Below are 25,077 nucleotides of genomic sequence, written 5' to 3' on the forward strand. Positions count from 1 at the left end.
AAATTACAAGTTAACAAATAAAAATGCAAACTGAAAACTAAAAATGCAAAAGCAAAAAATTATAAAGAACACAATGTTGCAATCTAAAATACAAAAGGAAATTAAAAGTACAACATTAAAACACAATGTTACATTACAAAATCCAAAACAACATTAAATTTCCAAGTTAAGAAATAGAATTAGAAACTAAAATAAAAAATACCAAAAGGAAATTCAAAACAATGTTGCAATCCAAATTGCAAAGAAAAAATAAAAAATACAAACATGAGACATACGAACATTACCTAGTAGTATACGGACCTTATTTCCCCAAAATGTGTTGCAAACTCATGTCATTAAAATAATGACGGTAAAAGTACAGATCCGTATACTACTAGGTAATGTTCGTATGTCTCATGTTTGTATTTTTTATTTTTTCTTTGCAATTTGGATTGCAACATTGTTTTGAATTTTCTTTTGGTATTTTTTATTTTAGTTTCTAATTCTATTTCTTAACTTGTAAATTTAATGTTGTTTTGGATTTTGTAATGTAACATTGTGTTTTAATGTTGTACTTTTAATTTCCTTTTGTATTTTAGATTGCAACATTGTGTTCTTTAAAATTTTTTGCTTTTGCATTTTTAGTTTTCAGTTTGCATTTTTATTTGTTAACTTGTAATTTTTATTTTGTTTTGAATTTGTAATGTAACATTGTGTTTTAATGTTGTACTTTTAATTTCCTTTTGTATTTTAGATTGTAACATTGTATTTTGATTTTGCATTTTTAGTTTTCAGTTTGCATTTTTTAATTCTTCACTTGTAATTTTTATTTTGTTTTGAATTTGAAAATGTATCATTGTGTTTTAAAGTTGTACTTTTAATATTCTTTTGCAATTTGGATTGCAACATTGTATTTTGATTCTGTATTTTTAGCTTTGAATGTTTCAATTTTTAAACTTGTACTTTTAATTTTTTCTTTGCAATTTGGATTGCAACATTGTATTTTAAACTTTTGCTCTTGTATTTTTGATTGCAACACTGTTTTAAGTTTTGGTTCTGTATTTTTTAGCTTTGCATTTTTAATTGCAACATTGTGTTTTAAGTTTTGCTTTTATATTTTTTTTATTTTCCGTTTTGTATGTTAGATTGCAACATTGTTTTTTAAAATTTTGTTTCTGCACTTTTTATTTTCGGTTTGTACATTTTGTTTGTAAGTTGTATTTTTAATTTTCTTTTGCAATTTAGATTGCAACATTGTGTTTTAAGTTATGTTTCTACACTTTACTTTTGGTAACTTGTTCTTTTACTTTTAGTTTGTGTATTCAATTGCAACACTGACTTAAATTTTACTTGTCCATTTAACAATCAAAAAGTTTCATGTAAATAATTTTAAGTTTAATCGTCTTGTGATGTGTTAAAAATAACTTTCTTATGTTCAAGTTTATGTTTTGATAATTTTAATATTTTCGAAATGTAATTCCTCTGAGCTTCTAATGAAGCAAACAAATAAGAAATTAACAACAAAGTTCCTGCAGAACTCAATAATTGTATAACAAAAAACAATAAACTAGTTTAAACCAGTTTAAACACCTGTAGCAAAGCAAACAAAAGAAATTCCTAGCATTACTAACAAAGGAATTTTTTAGACCGATAACACAATGGAAAAGCATACAAACAAGTAGTTATAATTATTTCAAGTGTTGCAAACTTTAATAGTGCATTTACAAATTACATCATATTGTGTAATATCTGTATTATTAATTTAAAATATGTTAAAGCACCTGCGTACGAGATTACAAACCAAATGCCTTTGGGTACGAGATTACAAAACGAAATGCGTTTGGGTACGAGATTAAATTTTGAAAGTATAAATCCAGCGCAGCAAGCCGCGCCGCGCACTATAGAATTACTACTGTTAAAGTAAAGCCAATCATTGGTATACTCTTTGTTGTTAAATCATTTATTTTAAATACCAATTTTGTTATAAAGTTACATCTAATAATAATAAACTTTGAAATATATCTTAAAGTTACAAGTCTTTTGCAATTTACATTTACTAAACGTGTACATCTTCGGTTAAGTTCGGCAATTTTCGGAACCATTCGTGTGGTACATTAACCAACATGTACAGAAATTGTGGATAAACTCTTATGTTCATCTTCGGTTAGGTTCGGCAATATTCGGAAAACTTCGGGAAACTTCGGGAACCTTCGGCAATCTTCGGAAATCTTCGTGTGGAGTTCTTGGAATTTCCATTTATTAGTGTTGATAATAAGCAATCAATAAAAAGTAAACACACTTCCTGTTTGTACTTTGAGTGCTGTAATTAGTCTAAATCAATTTTATTACGGCGCTTTGTAAATTACAATTATCGGAAAGTGCTAAAGGATTAACCGATAAACTTAAAAATATATCTTTGGTGAACTAAAAATATAGTTAGTGAGTGACAAGTGGTAGTGCATCGATACTAAACTGAAAAAAGTTACGGGAAGTTTTATGATTGTAGTTAACGGCAAGTGTTAGTGCAATTCCCGACAAGCTTTCAAGTGTAGTGTCGGTAAACTTACAACTAAATTTGTTGTGAACTGAAACAAGTTCGGGAAAGTTTTATTATTATATTTACTGGTAAGTGTAAAAATTCTTAAAAAGTGTATCTTTGGTCAACATATTGTAAATCATATCATAAAAGGCTACTTACGAACCTTGACATTTAAAACTGTGAAAACAAATATCAAAGTTCTGTGTACATCATTGTATAAAATATTTACTGTATAAGACAAAATAATTCAAATTGCAATTACATATTTAGTGTGTTAATCATACAATGGAAGGACAGTCTGTCATCTGTACCATGTTGTCAGCACAACAAGCACGTGGATATGAAAATCTAAACGAAGTTTTATTTACATGGGAAGTGATAACACAATGTCATGCTACGGGTGCAAGGGTAAGCAATGAAGCTTATTCCAAGTTATTGCAGGCGTTGTTTATGCATTTTGGTTGTGATCCTCATGTTGTTTTGAAAAAATGTAAGTCTGCAAAAGATATTATTGATTTATATCATGTAGGCTTTTTTCGTCAAGATAATATAAAGAATTTAGCACGTGAAAAGTTTATGGAACTTGTGTCTGAAGGAAAAGCTAATAGTTTAACTACAAATGATTTTAGCGTTTTCATGGAAAATTTTATAAACTTTCCAAGTTCTAATACTAATACTGTATCACAGCCTACCATGTATGGGAGTGGTAAAACAAATGAATATTTTCGTATTGTTAATAGTAGAATCAAACAATATAGTTATTTTGGACTTACAGGAAAGGAAGTTACAATTGAACGTATGCAAACTAGCGGAATAGATGATCCTGAAAAATATATTCAGTTGTTATTTAAATTTGTAAAGGATCACGTTTTAAATGATGCCGATGATGATATGTATGTTGGTATAACAATAGAAAGTTCTGCTTCTACCATTAATAAACCAATATACATTTCGTGGCGTCAAAAGTCGGATTTAAGCTCTGACATTCTATTTCGTAAAATTGAAAATGTTTTAAATAGTAATGAAAATTATTTATTAGGTGATAAAGTAAATTTCAAAATTCATATTGTTGATTCACGTAAAGGTAGGGGACGAACAAGGGGTTCATCAAAATTTGTTGATCTTGTAACACACCTGGAACAATGTACTATTCCTGTAGAAAAGGATGTGTATTGTCTTCCCAAGAGTATTATTCTTGGAATGGGTAGGGCTGATCATCGTTATAACTACGTATATGAATTGAAAAATCATTCTGAACGATTGATGAAACAAGCAAAGGATTTGTGTGTCAGTGCTAAAGTTGACATTGAAATCCATGATGGATGTACTATTAATGATGTAAAAAAGTTTCAAAATAAGTTAGCGCCTCATTATCAAATTGTTGTTTACGAAAAGAACGGATTAACTCGAAACTATAATGTAATTTATCCTGGAATACATGCATCAAAGAAAATTTTGATTTTGTACAGTGAAGGACACTACGAATTAATCACCAACATTACAACACTATTAAACAAACGGAAATATTGTCAGTATTGTTTGAAAGGTTATCATCATACACAAAATCATAAGTGTAACTTCAAATGTCCAATGTGCGAAAAGTATCATAATGTTTCTAATAATGATAATAATATTAAAGTTGAATGCCTTGATTGTCATAGACTGTTTTCTTCAGAAGAATGTTTTGCTAATCATAAAGCGATAAATGTTTGCGGAAAAAGTTTATGCGAAACAAAGAAAATTTGTGTCCAATGTGGTGATATGATTGACATGCGTTCACGCAAGTCTGAACATGAATGTGGTGAACGTTATTGTAAAACATGTTACACATATGTAAGCGATGACCATATGTTTTGTTCAAACGGCTATGATGCAACATGTAGATACCTTTTTGTACATTATCTTTGATGTAGAAACAATGTTGCTTCCTAAAAATGAACAAGGAGAACAAGAACATCGCGTAAATTTTGTAAATTGTATTCATGCTTGTTACAAGTGTAAGGACATGAAGCTTGATGATACATGCTTTGTATGCGGCGATAAAAATGGATTCCGTTCGTTTGATTTTCACAACATTGAAGAATTTGTTAATCATGTATTAATAACTCGACCAATGTTTAAAAAAATCATTGTGCTTTCCCATAATGGCAGTAATTATGATATGCAATTCTGTGCTAAAACTTTGATCATAAACCATCATTTTACACCTGAAGTAATAATGTCAGGGCAAAAAATTATTGAAATGCGTTTAGGACAAAAGATTTACTTTCGTGACACATATTTGTATATGGGAGTTAAATTATCTAAATTACCTAAGACGTTAGGTCTTTCTGCAAATTTACGAAAGGGAGATTTCCCGTACTTGTTTAATACATTAGAAAACCAAAATTATATAGGCAAAATTCCTGATCTAAAATATTTTGATCCTGATTCAAGAAACAGTGAAGATCGAGAGCAACTTATCATATGGCACAAAGAACGTGTTGCAAGTAATGAGGAGTATAATCTCCAAAAGGAAATGATTGAATATTGTCGGAATGATGTTAAAATTTTAGCAGAGGCTGTCATTAAATTTTCAAACTTAATTGAAGACAAAACAAATGGTATTCAATGTTTTATCGTCGCGTCAACTATTGCTAGTTTGGCAATACTAACATATCGTACCTTATATTTACCCAAACAAATTATTCCAATTATTCCACCTTATGGGTTTGACCATCGTGATCGTCAAAGTCTGAAGGCAATGTACTGGCTGCGATACTTAGAACGTACTACTGGTAATAAAATTCTTCATTCTGGAAATGGTTTGGAAAAACGATTTGGAAGGTATAAGGTTGATGGATTTGAAACTGAAACAAATACAGTTTACGAATTTCATGGATGTTACTATCACGGGTGTTTAAACTGCTATCCTACACTACGACACGTGTCCCTAGATTCATCCTCTAAGCTAGGTACATCGCTACAAGATCGGTATGAAAACACCACCACAAAAATAGCATTTCTTAAAAAATTAAATCTTAATGTCATTGAAATGTGGGAATGTGAATGGGACCACATGGTAAAAAATGATAAGAAATTACAACAGTTTATTCAAACACAGTGTCATGATCTTGTTGATCATCTGGTACCTAAAGATAGTTTTCATGGGGGGACGTACGGAATGTTTTAATGCCTTGTACGAATGTACCAGCGAAGAGTTTGTGTCATATTATGATGTTACCAGTCTTTACCCCTGGGTAATGGCACGTAAGCCATTGCCTATAGGAAAACCTATAATATACAAGGGGCCTGACTTTCCTCAAGTGCAAAGTATTCATGGATTAGTCAAATGTAGTATCTTGCCTCCCAAAGACTTATATTTTCCAATTTTACCATATACATGTAATGATCGCCTTTTGTTTGGGTTATGTCGTACGTGTATGGAACAAAGTGACAACAATTGCATCCATAATGATGCCGAGCGTGTCCTTACTGGTACATACTGTACTCCTGAACTTCATGTGGCTTTAGATTTCGGATACAAAATTCTACAAATTATTGAAATTTGGGAATTCAAATTATCCGGATCAGAAAATAATCTGTTTAAAGATTATGTCAATTCCTTCTTAAAAATGAAGCAGGAGTCTTCAGGATTTCCTAGCTGGTGCAAAACTAAACAAGATCAAGAAAAATATATTGCAGACTATTATGAACATGAATGCATTCAGTTAACGGAAAATAACATTGAATCAAATCCTGGTCTAAGATATATTTCCAAAATATTTCTCAATTCCTTGTATGGGAAATGGGGACAAAGAACAGATTTATCTCAATCTGTAATTGTAGATACTCCAGAAAAATTTTTAAGTTATCTATGGGCACCACAATATGAGGTACAAACTGTATTGCCTATTGGAGAGCGGCATCTCATTGTATCATATAAAAACATTGAAAACAAAAACAAGCCATGGAAATTTTCCAATGTTGTCCTTGCAGCCTTCATCATCTCTTGGGCGTGTCTAAAACTTTATGAGTTACTAACAGTTATAGATCCTGAGCGTGTATTGTACTGCGACACTGATAGTATTATGTTTGTGCAACAACGTAATGAAAAGCCTCCACTTTCTTTGGGTTCCTATTTAGGTGAGTTAACTAATGAAGTTCCTGATGGGTGGGAAATTGATGCCTTTATAGGCTTAGGGCCAAAAAATTATGCCTATAGGATGAAAGAAGTTCAAACAGGGAAAGTAGATTATGTATTTAAAATTAGAGGAATTACTTTAAATCATCGTACACGACAAGAAATTAACTTTGATCATTTTTATCAACTAGTTCAAGATAAAGCTGACAAAAAACAGTTACACAATCCAGGAAGAATTGTTCGTAAGCCTGGGTTTGTCATCGTATCCAAGTCTGAAACTAAAACACATCAAAAAGTTCAAAATAAAAGACGACGATTAAATCATAACAGTATTACTGACTATAGAACATTGCCATATGGTTATCAAAGTATTAAGTGCGTGAAATGATTGGTATTCTGTGTATATGTAAATAGTAATCTGTCTAAAGGTATCATAATGTCCATAAGTTTTCCTATCTGTTGGTACTTGTACGTATATATAATGTAAATATCTTATTTAAATATATCTATATATGTATATCAATATGCCAATATTGCAAAATAGAATATTGTAGAGTATATAAATACAATAAAGCGTTACAATTTATAATAATATGTTTTATTTCTCCAAACAAATATTCATATAATACGAAGTATTTTTATTCTATATAAAATAAAGGAACAATACCTATGCTTCATATAAGGTTATTTATACGTATTTTATGTTCTTACAATAAATGATCGTAAGTTCGAAACCATATTGTTGTCATAATGTCTACTATACGATGAACAAGCATCTTAGAAGTCAGTAAAGGTATCAATATAAGACATTAGAATACTGTAGTGAAAAGATATCTATATGTAAATGGGTTATAACACAGTGATATCCTTTGTGCTTCAAATACCCCCTAGAACATCTTTCGCAAGCATCTACGTATGTAAAAATCACAATATATACATTCTAACATGGTATTCAAGGTAATCTATATACATAAGGAATCAGTTCATGTGTTTGCATTCACATACCGTATCACCACAACAACATATACAGCTCTACAATACAATAAATAAGGCTACAATCCAATATTAATAGAATAGAAACACTTTAGGTGTTTGCATCCATCCTAGTATAGCCCCTAAAACTACGCAACCAACAACACATGCTTAAAACACTTACATGTAAACGAAAGATAATATGTCTACAATATGATACATATATTCCTGTCCGATATCAAACCAATATACATACATACATACATACATCTACCCACTTACAAACTAATCATATATACATGCAATTTGTCATTTGTTTAAGCTTCGTACACCATTAGACCCTTACAGTATCCAAAAGATGATATTCTATGATAAAATCCCATATCACCTACACATACATGTACCCCCGCTTACAAACTAATCATATATACATGCAATTTCTTATTCGTCTAAGCTTCGTACTCCATTAGATCCATACAGTATTCAAAAGATGATATTCTATGATAAAATCCCATATCACCTACACATAGATGTACCCCGATTACAAACTAATCACAAATACATGCAATTTGTCATTCGTCTAAGCTTCGTACACCATTAGACCTATACAATATCCAAAAGATGATATTCTATGATAAAATCCCATATCACCTACACATAGATGTACCCCCCTTACAAACTATTCATATATACATGCAATTTCTTATTCGTCTAAGCTTCGTACTCCATTAGACCCATGCAGTATCCAAAAGATGATATTCTATGATAAAATCCCATATCACCTACACATAGATGTACCCCCCCCTTACAAACTATTCATATATACATGCAATTTGTCATTCATCTAAGCTTCGTACCCCATTAGATCAATACAGTATCCAAAAGATGATATTCTATGCTAAAATCCCATATCAGCTACTGAAAATACAATATCATTACATAAAATATGTTTCTTAGAGTTGCGCGCATTTCCTTCCACATTATCTCATACATTTATGTACAATACGCAGTGCTGTATATTACATATATCCGCAAAATGCCTCTAAATATACGAAAAACAGTAAAATCCATTCTTTGTAATCCTTTTCTTTAGCATCTCATTAATATTATCATCTCATTAATATTCATTATCATTTCATTAATATTCATAAATAATTAATTCAATAATCTAGTTTTTAAAAGGATAAAATCATTTATGCGGAAATACCTAAAGAAATCTTGTTTGAAGACTTCTTCCAAAAAGCACAAAAGTGAAAGTTCCCTTATGTATACAATTCATTCAGTCTTTTTCCTCTTTGCAACTCAGGTAGGAAGGGCCACCCTTTCTCTCCCCTCTACGTATGTGGCAAGGTCTTAACAAAATGCGTAACAAGTCAAACGCTAATTTAAAAACTGGTCCTTTGCTCACAAAACAAGAGCGCACTTCGCCCCTCCAATCTTATGTGTGGTCTCTGAGTATGGGGAAGCAATACATTAACTTTTAAAAAGTGACATTTAACTATCTCATTCTTCAATTCTCTGTCCTTAGAATAATGATTCCTATTTCTTTTTTTCGTATATTTTTCAGTTTCCATGCGGTAGAAGTCACACTCTCCCATTAAACATGGTTTTTTACTCCATAGGAGAACACAGTTCACCCCTCCAGCATTCTGGAACACACACATACAAGCAGGTGTCTATGTTCATTTCGTTACTCCCTATCAAAGGGCTCTCTCACTCCCCCCCCCCCGCCTTCCATCTTACACAGTCAATATCTTTTAACAATTGTTCTTTATCCAGAGTTTCCCATGTTTCTAAAAGTCATTTCACATGTTTTTTCTCACCTCCTACGGTTAGACTATTTTCAAACATCCATATGTCACATTAAATTGACACTTTCTTACTTCCTTAATTGACACAATGATGAAATTACGAGACAGCTACATAACACCATCTGCTATACATTTAACTCGTTGCTATTCATTAAACAAAGGATACATGCGGCGAAGGTATGTGGACAAACTTCGATATCCCTACTCGATTTTCCTTTGTTTTCTGCTTTTCTCCTTTACTTACGTCAGCTTACGACATCCCCATTCTTTTATTATATGTGCCTTCTTTCTTTAGAATTAGTTTCTTGAATACCAAGACCAACTGCGTTCAAGATTAACAAAAAAAGACTTGTGTGGACATGTTCTGAAGTTCCTTTAGGTATTTTCAGCATTTGAAGGAGGAATAACCAAGGAAGAAACAAGTTTCTTAAAGGCTTGGGGAAAAAACAGTAAGTAATCAGCATAAATTGTATAAATTAATATAAAATTGTATTAAAATATATGATAAAACACTCAAGAGGAAATTTGCATCCATTTTCGTGAGAAATTTGCACTGTTGACCAATTGTTCTGAGAATGAAGGAAATTTGTACTAGTTTTGGTGAGAATTTTGCACTGTTGACCAATTGTTGTGAGAATGAATGAAATTTGTACCGGTTTTCGTGAGAAATTTGCACTTTTCTCCAATTCTCGTGAAAATAAAGGAAATTTGTATCAATTTTCGTAAGAAATAAGGCGAAATTATACCAATTCTCGTGAGAAATTTGCACTTTTCTCCAATGTTCGTGAGAAAAGGACACTATTCTACTTAACTGGCAACTCATGCAGGAGATTATTGTCCTTTCGTTTGATCTACATTCCCCCAATCAGTGAGCACTATCTCACTGTAAACAATTACTTTGGAATGTACATTTAACGAAAGAATAACAGTCATTGCATGAGTTGACAGCTAAAACAACAATAAAGAGAAATGAATATCATTGAAATAGTAAGCTGCAAGAGAAATTAGTACTTATGGACTTTTTTGCCAAGCATACATTTTGACTTTTCTCGCCTTCTACTGATAGCGGCATTCTTCACCAGTGCTGATGTGATTGATAAGACAGTGAGTCACAACTAGAGGAGCTTAAGAGCCTTAACTGGACTAGCAATTCATCCTACTTTATTTTAATTTACCACAACGAATTTCCAGTTGAATATGTGAACAAAACACCTCCTAGAGTATAACGTCATTCCTGATCACTTTGAACACCTTCTGCTCAAAAACACACAACGCGTTTTGTTGTGTGTTATGGTATGATAAAATAGTAACTATTCCCAAAATTTCGGATTTTAAAATCCAGGCCCATTGGACAGTGAAATATAGCAAATTGGTATAATTCCTAAACTTTACGATATTTTTTCAGGCCTTTGGAAACAGCTACAGATCTGCAAACTTTTCAATATAAACGTATAACCCCGGACCACTTGCACACACAAATTCAGACCTCTACGTCAGTTACTTCCTCTTCCCAAACATGTCTTCAACGTCCAAAAATGTTGCTACTGCAGGCCCTGATTTCACCCCTTTCAAGTGCTTTTAGGAAAAAATGTTAAGATAACAAAGTTTTAGCTCTGCACAAGTTAGACACGCCCAGCAATTGTCAATTTGCTAGGACAAATACATGCCGAGATATTCAAAACAACATAAACGCCTGAAATCGAGAAAACGCAAAATGGCGGCAGAAGCTGCGTCGCTACGAGATGTTTTAAAAAAATAATTAATTGTGATTTTGAAGTACCCTGATATAGTATAAACAGTCATGAAAAATTAATTTTTTTGGAGATGGTCGAGCGGCGCATGCTTGATTCTTCTCATTCTTCTCATGTGACTCTTGGCAACACATAGTAGAACAAAAATGTCTAGGTTAGTGTCCACGTTATGCACTAAGGCGAAGGAAGACAATGATAATGGGATGGATGATACTGATGGAATATAGAGAATGGGAGGAAACGGAAGAACCCCAAAAGAAACACAACCACACGGTGTTTGTCCACCACACGGCCCACTTGGGGTGGTCTGGGATCGACCCAGGGATTATTACAGTAAGTGGTTCGTGTCTTGCAGTTCCCTAGGAGGGCTTGGGCATTTACAACAGTCCGGGATTCGATCCTCTATGTTTTGGGCGTCTCCTTTAAACTTTAATAATAATTTGGACCTTTTGCCAGAGCCGACCATATAGCCACTGGACAACACGGTTCAGAGTTCGGGTCAGAACGTTCTGGGAAATCGACATAAAAGCTGACTTTAATCGTATTCTCAATGCCGATACAATGTAATAAAGCGGAAATTATTATGTTGTATAGGCATTAGTTAATTATGCTGGAAAGAAAAGTAAATTAGTTTATTTTTTAAACTAGAAAATATAAATTTATACCCTGATAATTATCTTGGTAAAGGATATGCAAAATTTCACTTTTCACTTTAATAAACAACACTAAAACTGCACAAACACATATTACTTTACATTTTGGCACTTTAATTTGAGTGATTGAATATGATAATGGAATTTAACACTCGGCCCAATTATTATTATAATTATTAAAGTCGCGAAAGGCGCGGTAGTCGCGGGTTACCGGTTGTGTTTCGCTACATCGTTGTTTTCCACAATTTCACACTGTCACTTTTCACTCGCTTTGGTGCTGAAGGAAAATCATTTTTGCTGATTCCAGGGGGGATATTCTGAAGGTTGAGGGATGCATTCCCTTTCCTACCATTTTGTCTTCTTTTGGATAGACTGGAAACTTTACACTGTTCTGCTGCTCCTCGTCGTCAAGACGATTTTAAAATTAACAATCACGTGCAAATGTTTTAAGATTTCGAATTTTCTTCTTGAGGCAACATTTTTATTATTAACGCACTTTTAATGTGTTAAAGTACTGTACTTAACAACGTAACAAATGTACAAAATACGCGCAGTCTTGTGCGTTTACTCGTCCAGAACGGCCTCCATGGTAACTAGCTGTTGTCACACCAGGAACAATTGTCAGACTAACTTAATATTTCTCCCCGTCTCCTCGCGTTTCTACGTAGTGGACAGGCTCACAATGCAGCCTGGTGATGTCAAAGCTAAAAATAGCTATGACACCCATAGGCAGGAATTTTTAGAGACGAAGTTTGTTCTCTGTGCTGAATTTTAGCACCTTATTTGGGGAGACGAGAGGATCGCCAAGATTTCCGTCGCAGACGCGACCCACACACTCATATATGCGTATTCGTCTGTTTGCTAAGAGAAAAAATTCTACGAGCGCTTTTATGCGAGGTTTATTTAAAAATTAAAATTTTCTTCCTTAATATTCAATGAGCTGAACCATAAGGTTACAGGATCCACGCACCAGAGGTAAACGCCCAACCACTGAGCCATCGCGGCTCTAAGTTATGTTTGTTCTAGTTCTAGAAGTAGTAATAGTTACAGTAACAACAGTTTGAAATGCAATATTTTTAGTATAATTTATATCAAAATAGATTTAAAACTTACAGCTCCAGATTCTTTCATCAGACAGCTCTCAAAACACTGAAAGAAATAAACATAAAAATCTCATTTTTTGCATTTTAAAAACAATATTTTAAATATGGACATATATACATGGTTCATATTTGCTTGAAGTACATTTAAATCAATGTTACGTATAGACTGCAGTATTTTTAAAGAAGGCAAGAAATTTTGTTGGGGACTGTACATCAAATGAAATAAGGATTTGATATCCATTAGTGGAAATATTGTTACTCTTAGGAATATAATAAGATGTATCTGCATTTAATATTTAATAAAGGCTTACAAGAAATATTATTACATTTGACCTATTTGTAACGGTTCTGTCTGTAACGTCAAAATACAGAAGTGGCTGCAGAAAAACAAATAATTAACAGATTTTTATTGACATATAACACTTATATTTTAATCAATATTCTGAAATGTTACAATTAGGTTGCTCTCCTCCTGTTACTCTCCTCAGCAACCCAACAGAGGGATGGACTACGGTCATGCATCTAACGTCACAAACGCAGTACATGTCCAACAATCAAGCTGAGATACCCAGACAGTCAGGAGGTAGTTCGTTGCTCAAAAGAGTTGTATTGAAGTGCACCATGGAAGAAACTGAATTACTTTTCTTTATGAATTCAAACTGGAACACTCTGTACAGCATATTGCAAAAATATTAACAGTGTAATTCTTCCAATTCCTTGAACTAAATTTTGCAGTAATTACACACACTTTTATTGTCGACTCAATTGCTATATTCTTTTATATTTACATCCATTGAAAATCTCAAAAAGTTGTCATAATTATCTCTTTCAATGTAATGTCTACATTTTGAAACGTAACACATCATCATTCTTGAATTATTTTATTGTGTTGTTTTAGAAACAAGACGTGAGAATTACCTTAACAAAGAATATGATGTAATTTCATACTATTACAGTCCATACCAGCTTGAAAATATGGTGGAAAATGAGCCAGAAATAAGGCTCTTAAACTGAAGACGTGAAAATTAATTTTCAGTACAAAAACTGGCAGTTTAAACCAGTGTCCTAACTTGTGGGGAGCAGGGAGCAATTCCTTTCTCATTTAAGCTCCCCATCATTCGAGGGAATTCCCACTTCAAGTTGAGTTGTTGATTTTAGTTTAGCGTCCCTTTCAGCAGCGAGGCTATGTGAGACGTGGACCTACTGATTAACGTGGAATCCGAACCACATGAGCTCCCGCCGGGAATCGAACCCGGGTCTCCCACGCCAAATGCGCGTACGCTAACCGCTTAGCCACGAGGGAGCTCAATTCCCACTTCAAGTCAAAACGTTCTTAATCTATATGATACAATACGAACATAAATGTATTAACGTAGTGTGGAATACATTCACCCAAAAAAATATCTCAAATCAAACGAAAATATGACTTGAGTTCTTTCCAGTAAAATTACTATTATTAAGCCCCCAGATATAATATACTTTTCTTAAGGCTTTAAATAGTGTCAATTATTGTTCACTCAATTTGTGAAGCATGGAATGGATCTCCCATACCATTTCCAAAAGAATTGAAAATAATTTATGATGTCGCTGCAGCTGTTGTCCCATCGTCTGAAAAAAATATATTTTCTTAAGATGAAGCATAAATGCAATCTGGGACCTACTTCAGTAAGCATAAATATAATCTGAACAATATTTCAGTAAGCATAAATGTAATCTGGACAATATTTCAGTAAGCATAAATATAATCTGGGCAATACTTTAGTAAATATAATCTTGGCCCTACTTCAGTAAGCATAAATGCAATGTGGCCCCTACTTCAGTAAGCATAAATGTAATCTGAGCAATACTTCAGTAAGCATAAATGTAATCTGAGCAATACTTCAGTAAGCATAAATAAAATCTGGGCAATACTTCAGTAAGCTTAAATATAAACTGGGCAATACTTCAGTAAGCATAAATATAACCTGGGCAATACTTCAGTAAGCATAAATATAATCTGGGCAAAACTTCAGTAAGCATAAATGTAATCTGGGCAATACTTCAGTAAGCATAAATATAATCTGGGCAATACTTCAGTAAGCATAAATGTAATCTGGGCAATACTTCAGTAAGCATAAATATAATCTGGGCAATACGTCAGTAAGCATAAATTTAATCTGGGTCCTTCTTCAGTAAGCATAAATGTAATCTGGGCCCTAGTTCAGTAGGCATAAATGTAATCTGAGCTCAACTTTAGTAAGCATAAATTCTGGGCCTTGCTTCAGTAAAACGCCAACCGAGCCTCTAGAAATAATACAAATACTAATTACGAATTTGAATTCTGTCAAATATAGGCTCTACAATTTGACTTGTAGTAAATGTTTGATACGTTCCGAAAAATAATAACCAGGATTACTAAATGTCACGAATAAAACGTTAGTATATTATAGGGGTCCCAATTATTTTCCAACGGGGCTCAAATAATGTTTACCCCTCCAAAGTAAGTTTCAAGTTACAGCACTGGGTTAAACTAATCAACTTCAGTATTTTGCCTAAGTATTTGACACTTCTACAATACGTAGATTTACTGGTATAGTATTAGAATGGGTCGTTCAAAATTTTAAATATGCTCTGGAAACTTAAAATTTCCCAGTATTCGAACCATTAATTCAATTCTATTATTCGTAAATGGTGTTTCTTTGCCGAGCTTTTATAAGATGGAAACATGTACAAAACCTGGTATTGCACTAAATCTTGTAAAAGCATTTATAAAAATGAATTATATATATCGTGCATTGTAGCTTATCTTTCCTCAACGCAAAAGTTTGGAAGACTTTCCAGGAACCGTTAGTTCCAAAGATTATTTCTACTAATCAAAGATTTGTAGTCAATTCTAATTTGTGATCAATATTTTATTGTTCTACTATTTAAAGAAAAAACTATACATATTAGAATATTTATAAATTAAATAAGTGAATATCATGTTAAATTAGAAATTGCAATGTAACGTCAAAATATATACAGGGTGTTTAAAAACAACATCGACAACGTTTGGGAGGTGATTCCTGACACCGAGATAAGACAAAAAGTATAGACCACACTGGGTGCACAAATGCTTCCTTTGGGAGTTGTAAGCTGCCGGAAACATGAAAAAATGAATTTTAGAGGCCTATAGCTCCAACACTGTGGGACCTACCGTAGTCTGGTCAAGATTTCACTTAGGAACTAGTATGTGACCTATCTATACATATCCAAGTTTCAAAATGCTGCAGTACTTCCGCAACAATTTTTATAGAGGTTGTTGGTAAGTACTTCAAATAATATCGCATAGCTAAACTACTTCAATAAAAATGTTGCGTGAGTACCTTAGAATTCTGAATCATGCACTTTTGGATAGCCAACAAGTTCTAATTCATAAGTGAACTCTTGACCCAACTACGGTAGATCCCATAGTTTTGGAGCTATGGATCTTTAAAGTTCATTTTTTCAAGTTTTCGGTATCCTATAACTCCGAAAGGAAGAATTTGTGCACCCACATTGGTCTATACTTTTTTCTTATCTTGGTGTCAGGAATCACCTCCAAAACGTTGTCTATGTTTTTTGAAACACCCTGTATACACATCTTACCTTTGAGTGATAATATTGTGGATCAGATGCATTCGTTGCAAGATACAATTCCTTCATTTTACCTGAAAAATAGTTTTGTACTGTTGATACAATAGACACAATTGATACCTTTCCTAATAATGAATATATAATATTTGCCATAGATACGTGTGGTTTTATTTCAAACTACTGTATGTTTCATTAGACTCATTCAGTGTTGGGCAAATTTCAATTGAATTAACAATTAACAATTAATCTGTAAATTTAATTGTTCATTGCAATTAACAATTGAAATAAGTAATGGTTAATTGTTAATTGCAGTTGGCCATTGAAAAAGGAGAATCAATTGCAATTGATCAATTGATTGAAAGTAATTGCAGTGGAAAGTAATTGCAATTGAATTCTGTAATTCAATTGCAATTGAAATTAATTGGCAATTGATTCAATTGCAATTGATTTCCACAGCAATTACTTTCAATTGATTGATCAATTGCAATTGATTTTCACTGATTAATTTTCAACACAGTAGTTCAAAGAGGGCGTGGGGCAATGAAAACTTTAGCCACGACCAATTGACTCACCACCCGTCGTGACCCACGACCCACCGTGACCCACTCTGACCCACCACCCATAAACCACTCTTACCCACTGTGACCCACAGACCCACCAAAACTCATTGTCATCAACTCTGACCCATGATTCACGACCTCTTCTCTACTGACTAAAGAGTTTAAACTTGTAATAAAACAAGCCTATAAAATTATCACTCATCGGAGTTTGAAATTCTACGATCAATCGCTCAAGCACCGCACTAATACAATAACGGCGGATCTGACCTCTCCAATTGAGCTGAGCGAAGCGAAGCTCTTATACTCGGGTTAGCCGTTTGGTTGTCCGCGAACTCCTCCTAGACCGTTTGGCCGATCTCAACCAAACTTAGCACGCTGATAGAGTATGTCGTGCTAAGTGACAACATAGGTCGAAATCAAAAATCCGATGTACCATCGAGGTATAATGACCGAAAAACGCTTCCTCCTAGACCGTTTGGCCGATCTCAACCAAACTTAGCACGCTGATAGAGTATGTTGCGCTGAGTGACAACATAGGTTGAAATCAAAAATCCGATGTACCATCGAGGAATAATGACCGAAAAACGCTTCCTCCTAGACCGTTTGGCCGATCTCAAGAAAACTTAGCACGCTGATAGAGTATGTCGTGCTGAGTGACAACATAGGTCGAAATAAAAAAATCCGATGTACCATCGAGGAATAATCACCGAAAAACGCTTGCATAGACTTAACATGGGGAAAAAGTTTTCACGCGATTTTTTTGTCAACAATTAAAAATGGCATTTATTATTGCATAATGGCCAGGAATGATTACGTAGTTTAAGCTCGCTCAGCTCATTTCATTGCAATCGGGTACATCCATTGCATTCCTAGTATAAATAAAATAGAGTTTGTTCGTGTGTCTGTCTGTCTATCTTTGTGCGGCCTGTGGACGATACGAGTGGACCCAAACTTTTCAAAATTTGGTCACGGGTAGCTTGGTCTAGGTCCCAGACCAAGACGAAGAGTTTTTTTTTAATTCCTTACTAGGGGGTCTCCAGGGGACGCTTACCGGGACCGGCCTGGGGACCAGAAAAGTCGACCGAGAGTTACCAAATTTTGGTCAAAGATACCTTGGTCCAGGTCCCACACCAAGGCAAAGCGTTCTCAACAAAATTCGAACCAGGGGGTCTCAGGGGGGCGTTTACCGGGACATGTAAAAGTAGAACGATATCAGTGTCGATTTCATAGTTTTCGCGGTCGCTGAGATCAATGGTGAAACTCCGATCGCATTAACTTCCAAATTCACCGTATTCGGCTGCGGGCCGTGGGTCAACGGGGGGGATACAGAAACGTAAAAGTAATCCAAAATGACCGATATTAGTGTCAAATCCATAGTTTACGCGGTTGCTGATATCAATGACGACACTACCATTAGCGATGACTTTCAAATTCATCCACCGTTGTATGCTGGCCTTGGGTCACCAGAGGGGGGAATTCCGAGACATGTAAAAATAATCGAAAATTACCGATATTAATGTCAAATCCATAGTTTTCGGGATAGCTGAGCTCAATGGTGAAACTCAAGACCACGTTTACTTTCATATTTAGCCCCCATCAGCTAAGAAAGGGGGGCATTATAAAGGGGATCACGAGACATGTAAAAATAATCCACAATGACCGATGTCAAATCCGTAGTTTTCGCGGTGGCTGAGATCAATGGTGATACTTTCATTAGCGATGATTTTCAAATTTAGCCACCATTGTATGCGGGCCGGGAATCACCGGGGGTGGGGAATTGCGAGACATGTAAAAATAATGGAAAGTGACCGATATTAGTGCCAAATCCATAGTTTTCGCTGTCGCTGAGATGAATGGTGATACTTCTACAGGCGTTGACTTCCAAATACAGCCCCCATCGGCTGTGGGCCAGAGGCATTGTTTTTTTTTTTTAAATTGGAACCAGAAGATTATAGGGACTTTTACCGGCATATGTAAAAATTAGTAGAAAATGGCAGATGCTAGTGTCACATTCATAGTTTTCGCGGTATTGGTTGGGGGTTGGTGGGGGCCAGAGGAGATTTTTTCACAATACGAACCAAGGGGGTCTGAGGGGTGGTTCACCGGGACATGTAAAAGTAGTAGAATTTGTGTCGAATCCATATTTATTGGGGTTGCTCAGACGTATAGTGACACCCCGATAGTGTATACGTTCAAATTCAGCCCCCATCGGCCTTCCCAAGAAAACACATGTACGTTGTTGGATATATATTCACACAAAATATATCCAATTTTAGAGATGTTTCTTAATTGTTCTCCCGTTGTTCAGTTCGTTTACATTGATATTTTATCTGATCCATGCGAAGAACGGGCATAACAGCTAGTACGAAATGGTAAAGTGTTTGTCATGGAAAAAATTACAATGAATTCAATTATATAGATAATAATTATAATTAATAATTATTTCCTTGTTGAATTATAGATACTTTTCAGTGGAAAACTGAATAAAATTTAAAAGTCCCAAATCAACGTAAAGTAGACCAACGTAAAGGAAAAATGTATAAAATTTTCCATATAATTAAGCTTACAAACTTAAATGGAAATTTAGCTTAATTACATGTAAATTTGTTGTGTCGTTTTGTGTGCCTATTTCCTCGTTTTCTGCGTCACCGGAAATGGGTCAATGTTATCCTACAAATATGGTGAAACAAGTTAATGCTGTTCCGTCAGGAACGATTTCGAAGTCGTTTCCTTCACATCATCTTCTGCGTGTTTTCTACCGTTTTGTAAACCTATTTCTACGTTTTGCGAATCAATGGTAGTGGGTCAAAATGGGCATTCAATGTGGGAAGAAAAATGATCCACTCTCCCACCAGTATCGAATTTCAAGGTCGCTTTTTTGCATTGTTTAGTGCATGTTTTTACCGTTACTGCGCATATTTTCACGTTTTGTAGGCCAACGAAAGTGGGTCAAAGGCGACCTACAAATATGGCAGAAAAAGACATATCCATTCCACTTTCAAGGTCCATTTTGACCCTCTCCCACTGATGCACAAAGCGACACAAATCATGCAAAAAAAAAAAGTGAAGAAAACGACCTCGACATTCGATGGTGACGGAACAGCATTAAGTAATTCCGCTATACTTGTAGGCCATTTTGACCCATTTTCGTTGTCGCACTAAAGTGGAAATAGGAGCACAAAACAGTACAAAGCAGGCACTATACGATTCGAAAGAAACGACCTCCAAATTCGATAGTGGCGGAACAATGGCTCTATTTCCTCACACATTGATCGACCATTTTGACGCATTTCTGGTGATGCTCAAAACGTGGAAGTAGGCGAACAGAACTGTACAAAATACACACTAAACGATGCGAAAGAACCAACCCCGAAATTCGATAGTGGCGGAACAGTGAGCCATTTAACTCCCACTTTAAAGCCCCGTTTAACTCACCTCGGGTGATGCACAAGACGAGAAATAGGCGCAGAAAACTTAAAAAAAAAGGCACTAAACGATGCGAAAGTAACGATCTGGAAATTCGATAGTGTCGGAACAGTGGGTCATTTTCGTCACACCTTGGAGGCTCATCTTGACACACTTCTAGTGACGAACAAAACGTGGAAATAGGGGCAAATCGTAACAAAACAGGCACTAGTCAATGCGAAAGGAAGGACCTCGAAATTCGGTAGTGGCGGAGGAGTGAGTCATTTTAGTCACACTTTGGAGGCCCATTTTGACACACTTCTGGTGACGCGCAAAACGTGGAAATAAGGGCACAAAACGGCACGAAACATTCACTAGTCGATGCGAAAGGAAGGACCACGAAATTCGGTAGTGACGGAGAAGTGGATCATTTTCGTCACACTTTAGAAGCCCATTTTGACACACTTCTGGTGACGCACAAAACGTACAAAACAGGCACTAAACGATACGAAAAAACCGACCCCGAAATTCGATAGTGGCGGAACAGTGAGCCATTTAACTCCCACTTTAAAGGCCTGTTTAACTCCCTTCCGGTGACGCACAAGACGAGGAAGTAGGTACAGAAAACTTTTTTAAAAAATAGGCACTAAACGATGCAAAAGAAACGACCTAGAAATTCGATAGTGTCGGAACAATGGGTCATTTTGGTCACACTTTGGAGGCCCATTTTGACACACTTCTGGTGACGCGCAAAACGTGGAAATGGGGGCACGAAACAGCACGAAAATTCAGTAGTCGATGCAAAAGGAAGGACCTCGAAATTCGGTAGTGGCGGAGAAGTGGGTCATTTTCGTCCCACCTTCGAGGCCCATTTTGACCGTCTTCCACTGACGCACAAAACGTGGAAATAGGCGCACAAAAGGGTACGAGGTGTGAAATTAACGACCTCGAAATTCGATAGTGGCGGAACAGTGGGTCATTTTCGTCCCATCTTGGAAGCCCATTTTGACCCACTTCTGGTGACACACAAAACGTGGAAATGGGGGCACGAAACAGCAAGAAAATTCAGTAGTCGATGCAAAAGGAAGGACCTCGAAATTCGGTAGTGGCGGAGAAGTGGGTCATTTTCGTCCCACCTTCGAGGACAATTTTGACCGTCTTCCAGTGACGCACAAAACGTCGAAATAGGCGCACAAAAGGGTACGCGGTGTGAAATTAACGACCTTGAAATTGGATAGTGGCGGAACAGTGGGTCATTTTCGTCCCATCTTGGAAGCCTATTTTGACCCACTTCTGGTGACACACAAAACGTGGAAATGGGGGCACGAAACAGCACGAAAATTCAGTAGTCGATGCAAAAGGAAGGACCTCGAAATTCGGTAGTGGCGGAGAAGTGGGTCATTTTCGTCCCACCTTCGAGGCCCATTTTGACCGTCTTCCACTGACGCACAAAACGTGGAAATAGGCGCACAAAAGGGTACGCGGTGTGAAATTAACGACCTCGAAATTCGATAGTGGCGGAACAGTGGGTCATTTTCGTCCCATCTTGGAAGCCCATTTTGACCCACTTCTGGTGACACACAAAACGTGGAAATGGGGGCACGAAACAGCACGAAAATTCAGTAGTCGATGCAAAAGGAAGGACCTCGAAATTCGGTAGTGGCGCAGAAGTGGGTCATTTTCGTCCCACCTTCGAGGCCCATTTTGACCGTCTTCCAGTGACGCACAAAACGTGGAAATAGGCGCACAAGAGGGTACGCGGTGTGAAATTAACGACCTTGAAATTGGATAGTGGCGGAACAGTGGGTCATTTTCGTCCCATCTTGGAAGTCCATTTTGACCACTTCTGGTGACACACAAAACGTGGAAATGGGGGCACGAAACAGCACGAAAATTCAGTAGTCAATGCAAAAGGAAGGACCTCGAAATTCGGTAGTGGCGGAGAAGTGGGTCATTTTCGTCCCACCTTCGAGGCCCATTTTGACCGTCTTCCAGTGACGCACAAAACGTCGAAATAGGCGCACAAAAGGGTACGCGGTGTGAAAATAACGACCTCGAAATTCGATAGTAGCGAACTCTTGGTCATTTTCGTCCCATCTTGGAAGTCCATTTTGACCCACTTCTGGTGACGCAAAAAACGTGGAAATGGGGGCACGAAACAGCACGAAAATTCAGTAGTCGATGCAAAAGAAAGGACCTCGAAATTCGATAGTGGCGGAACAGTGAGCCATTTAACTCCCACTTTAAAGGCCTGTTTAACTCCCTTTCGGTGACGCACAAGACGAGGAAGTAGGTACAGAAAACTTTTTTAAAAAATAGGCACTAAACGATGCAAAAGAAACGACCTAGAAATTCGATAGTGTCGGAACAATGGGTCATTTTGGTCACACTTTGGAGGCCCATTTTGACACACTTCTGGTGACGCGCAAAACGTGGAAATGGGGGCACGAAACAGCACGAAAATTCAGTAGTCGATGCAAAAGGAAGGACCTCGAAATTCGGTAGTGGCGGAGAAGTGGGTCATTTTCGTCCCACCTTCGAGGCCCATTTTGACCGTCTTCCACTGAAGCACAAAACGTGGAAATAGGCGCACAAAAGGGTACGAGGTGTGAAATTAACGACCTCGAAATTCGATAGTGGCGGAACAGTGGGTCATTTTCGTCCCATCTTGGAAGCCCATTTTGACCCACTTCTGGTGACACACAAAACGTGGAAATGGGGGCACGAAACAGCAAGAAAATTCAGTAGTCGATGCAAAAGGAAGGACCTCGAAATTCGGTAGTGGCGGAGAAGTGGGTCATTTTCGTCCCACCTTCGAGGCCCATTTTGACCGTCTTCCAGTGACGCACAAAACGTGGAAATAGGCGCACAAAAGGGTACGCGGTGTGAAATTAACGACCTTGAAATTGGATAGTGGCGGAACAGTGGGTCATTTTCGTCCCATCTTGGAAGCCTATTTTGACCCACTTCTGGTGACACACAAAACGTGGAAATGGGGGCACGAAACAGCACGAAAATTCAGTAGTCGATGCAAAAGGAAGGACCTCGAAATTCGGTAGTGGCGGAGAAGTGGGTCATTTTCGTCCCACCTTCGAGGCCCATTTTGACCGTCTTCCACTGACGCACAAAACGTGGAAATAGGCGCACAAAAGGGTACGCGGTGTGAAATTAACGACCTCGAAATTCGATAGTGGCGGAACAGTGGGTCATTTTCGTCCCATCTTGGAAGCCCATTTTGACCCACTTCTGGTGACACACAAAACGTGGAAATGGGGGCACGAAACAGCACGAAAATTCAGTAGTCGATGCAAAAGGAAGGACCTCGAAATTCGGTAGTGGCGCAGAAGTGGGTCATTTTCGTCCCACCTTCGAGGCCCATTTTGACCGTCTTCCAGTGACGCACAAAACGTGGAAATAGGCGCACAAAAGGGTACGCGGTGTGAAATTAACGACCTTGAAATTGGATAGTGGCGGAACAGTGGGTCATTTTCGTCCCATCTTGGAAGTCCATTTTGACCACTTCTGGTGACACACAAAACGTGGAAATGGGGGCACGAAACAGCACGAAAATTCAGTAGTCAATGCAAAAGGAAGGACCTCGAAATTCGGTAGTGGCGGAGAAGTGGGTCATTTTCGTCCCACCTTCGAGGCCCATTTTGACCGTCTTCCAGTGACGCACAAAACGTCGAAATAGGCGCACAAAAGGGTACGCGGTGTGAAATTAACGACCTCGAAATTCGGCAGTAGCGAACTCTTGGTCATTTTCGTCCCATCTTGGAAGTCCTTTTTGACCCACTTCTGGTGACGCAAAAAACGTGGAAATGGGGGCACGAAACAGCACGAAAATTCAGTAGTCGATGCAAAAGAAAGGACCTCGAAATACGGTAGTGGCGGAGAAGTGGGTCATTTTCGTCCCACCTTCGAGACCCATTTTGACCATCTTCCAGTGACGCACAAAACGTCGAAATAGGCGCACAAAAGGGTACACGGTGTGAAATTAACGACCTTGAAATTGGTTAGTGGCGGAACAGTGGGTCATTTTCGTCCCATCTTGGAAGCCCATTTTGACCCACTTCTGGTGACGCACAAAACGGAAGTAGACGCACAAAACGGCACAAAACGTTGTGAAGGAAACGACCTTGAAATTTATTGGTGGCGGAAGAGCAATAATTTGTTCCGTCATATTTGTAGGCCCATTTTGACCCACTTCCGGTGATGCACAAATGTGGGAATAGGCGCACAAAGCGACACAAAACACGCACAAAAGATGCAAAACAAAGTATCTCGAAATTCGTTGGTGGTGGAACAAGTTAATGACGCCGTGAGCACCAATATAAGTATATACTGTAGTTCTTACCTGGGAGCGTCAGTGGTAGAAGGTTCACCTCCGGTGCTTGAGGTCCCTGGTTCGATCCCAGCTCGCGCAGTTTGGACTTTGTGGTGGACAAACACCGTGCTCGTGGATTTTCTCGGTGTTCTCCCGTTTCCTCCCACTTTCTTCATTTCATTCATTTCCCATCATCACCGTCTCCTTTAGCCTAACTGGCATACGCGTGGGACGTAAAACTAAAGATTCATATAATTTTT

The 25,077-nt window shown here is 36.8% G+C and overlaps 1 protein-coding gene across 1 annotated transcript in view; it reads right to left on the reverse strand.

The window, feature by feature from the left end:
• Obp28a (Odorant-binding protein 28a) overlaps positions 1-25,077 on the reverse strand; it is a 61,425-nt gene that overhangs the window by 23,543 nt on the left and 12,805 nt on the right. Inside the window, exons 3-4 of the mRNA XM_081768457.1 lie at positions 16,538-16,599; positions 12,942-12,977 (exon numbers count right to left, since the gene is read on the reverse strand). Of these exons, the coding sequence (XP_081624583.1) occupies positions 12,942-12,977; positions 16,538-16,599 (98 nt within the window). The remainder of the gene's footprint in view (positions 1-12,941; positions 12,978-16,537; positions 16,600-25,077) is intronic.

Source organism: Thermobia domestica, chromosome 8 (assembly GCF_964235325.1).
Source record: "Thermobia domestica chromosome 8, izTheDome1.hap1.1, whole genome shotgun sequence".
NCBI classification, from domain to species: Eukaryota; Metazoa; Arthropoda; class Insecta; order Zygentoma; family Lepismatidae; genus Thermobia; species Thermobia domestica.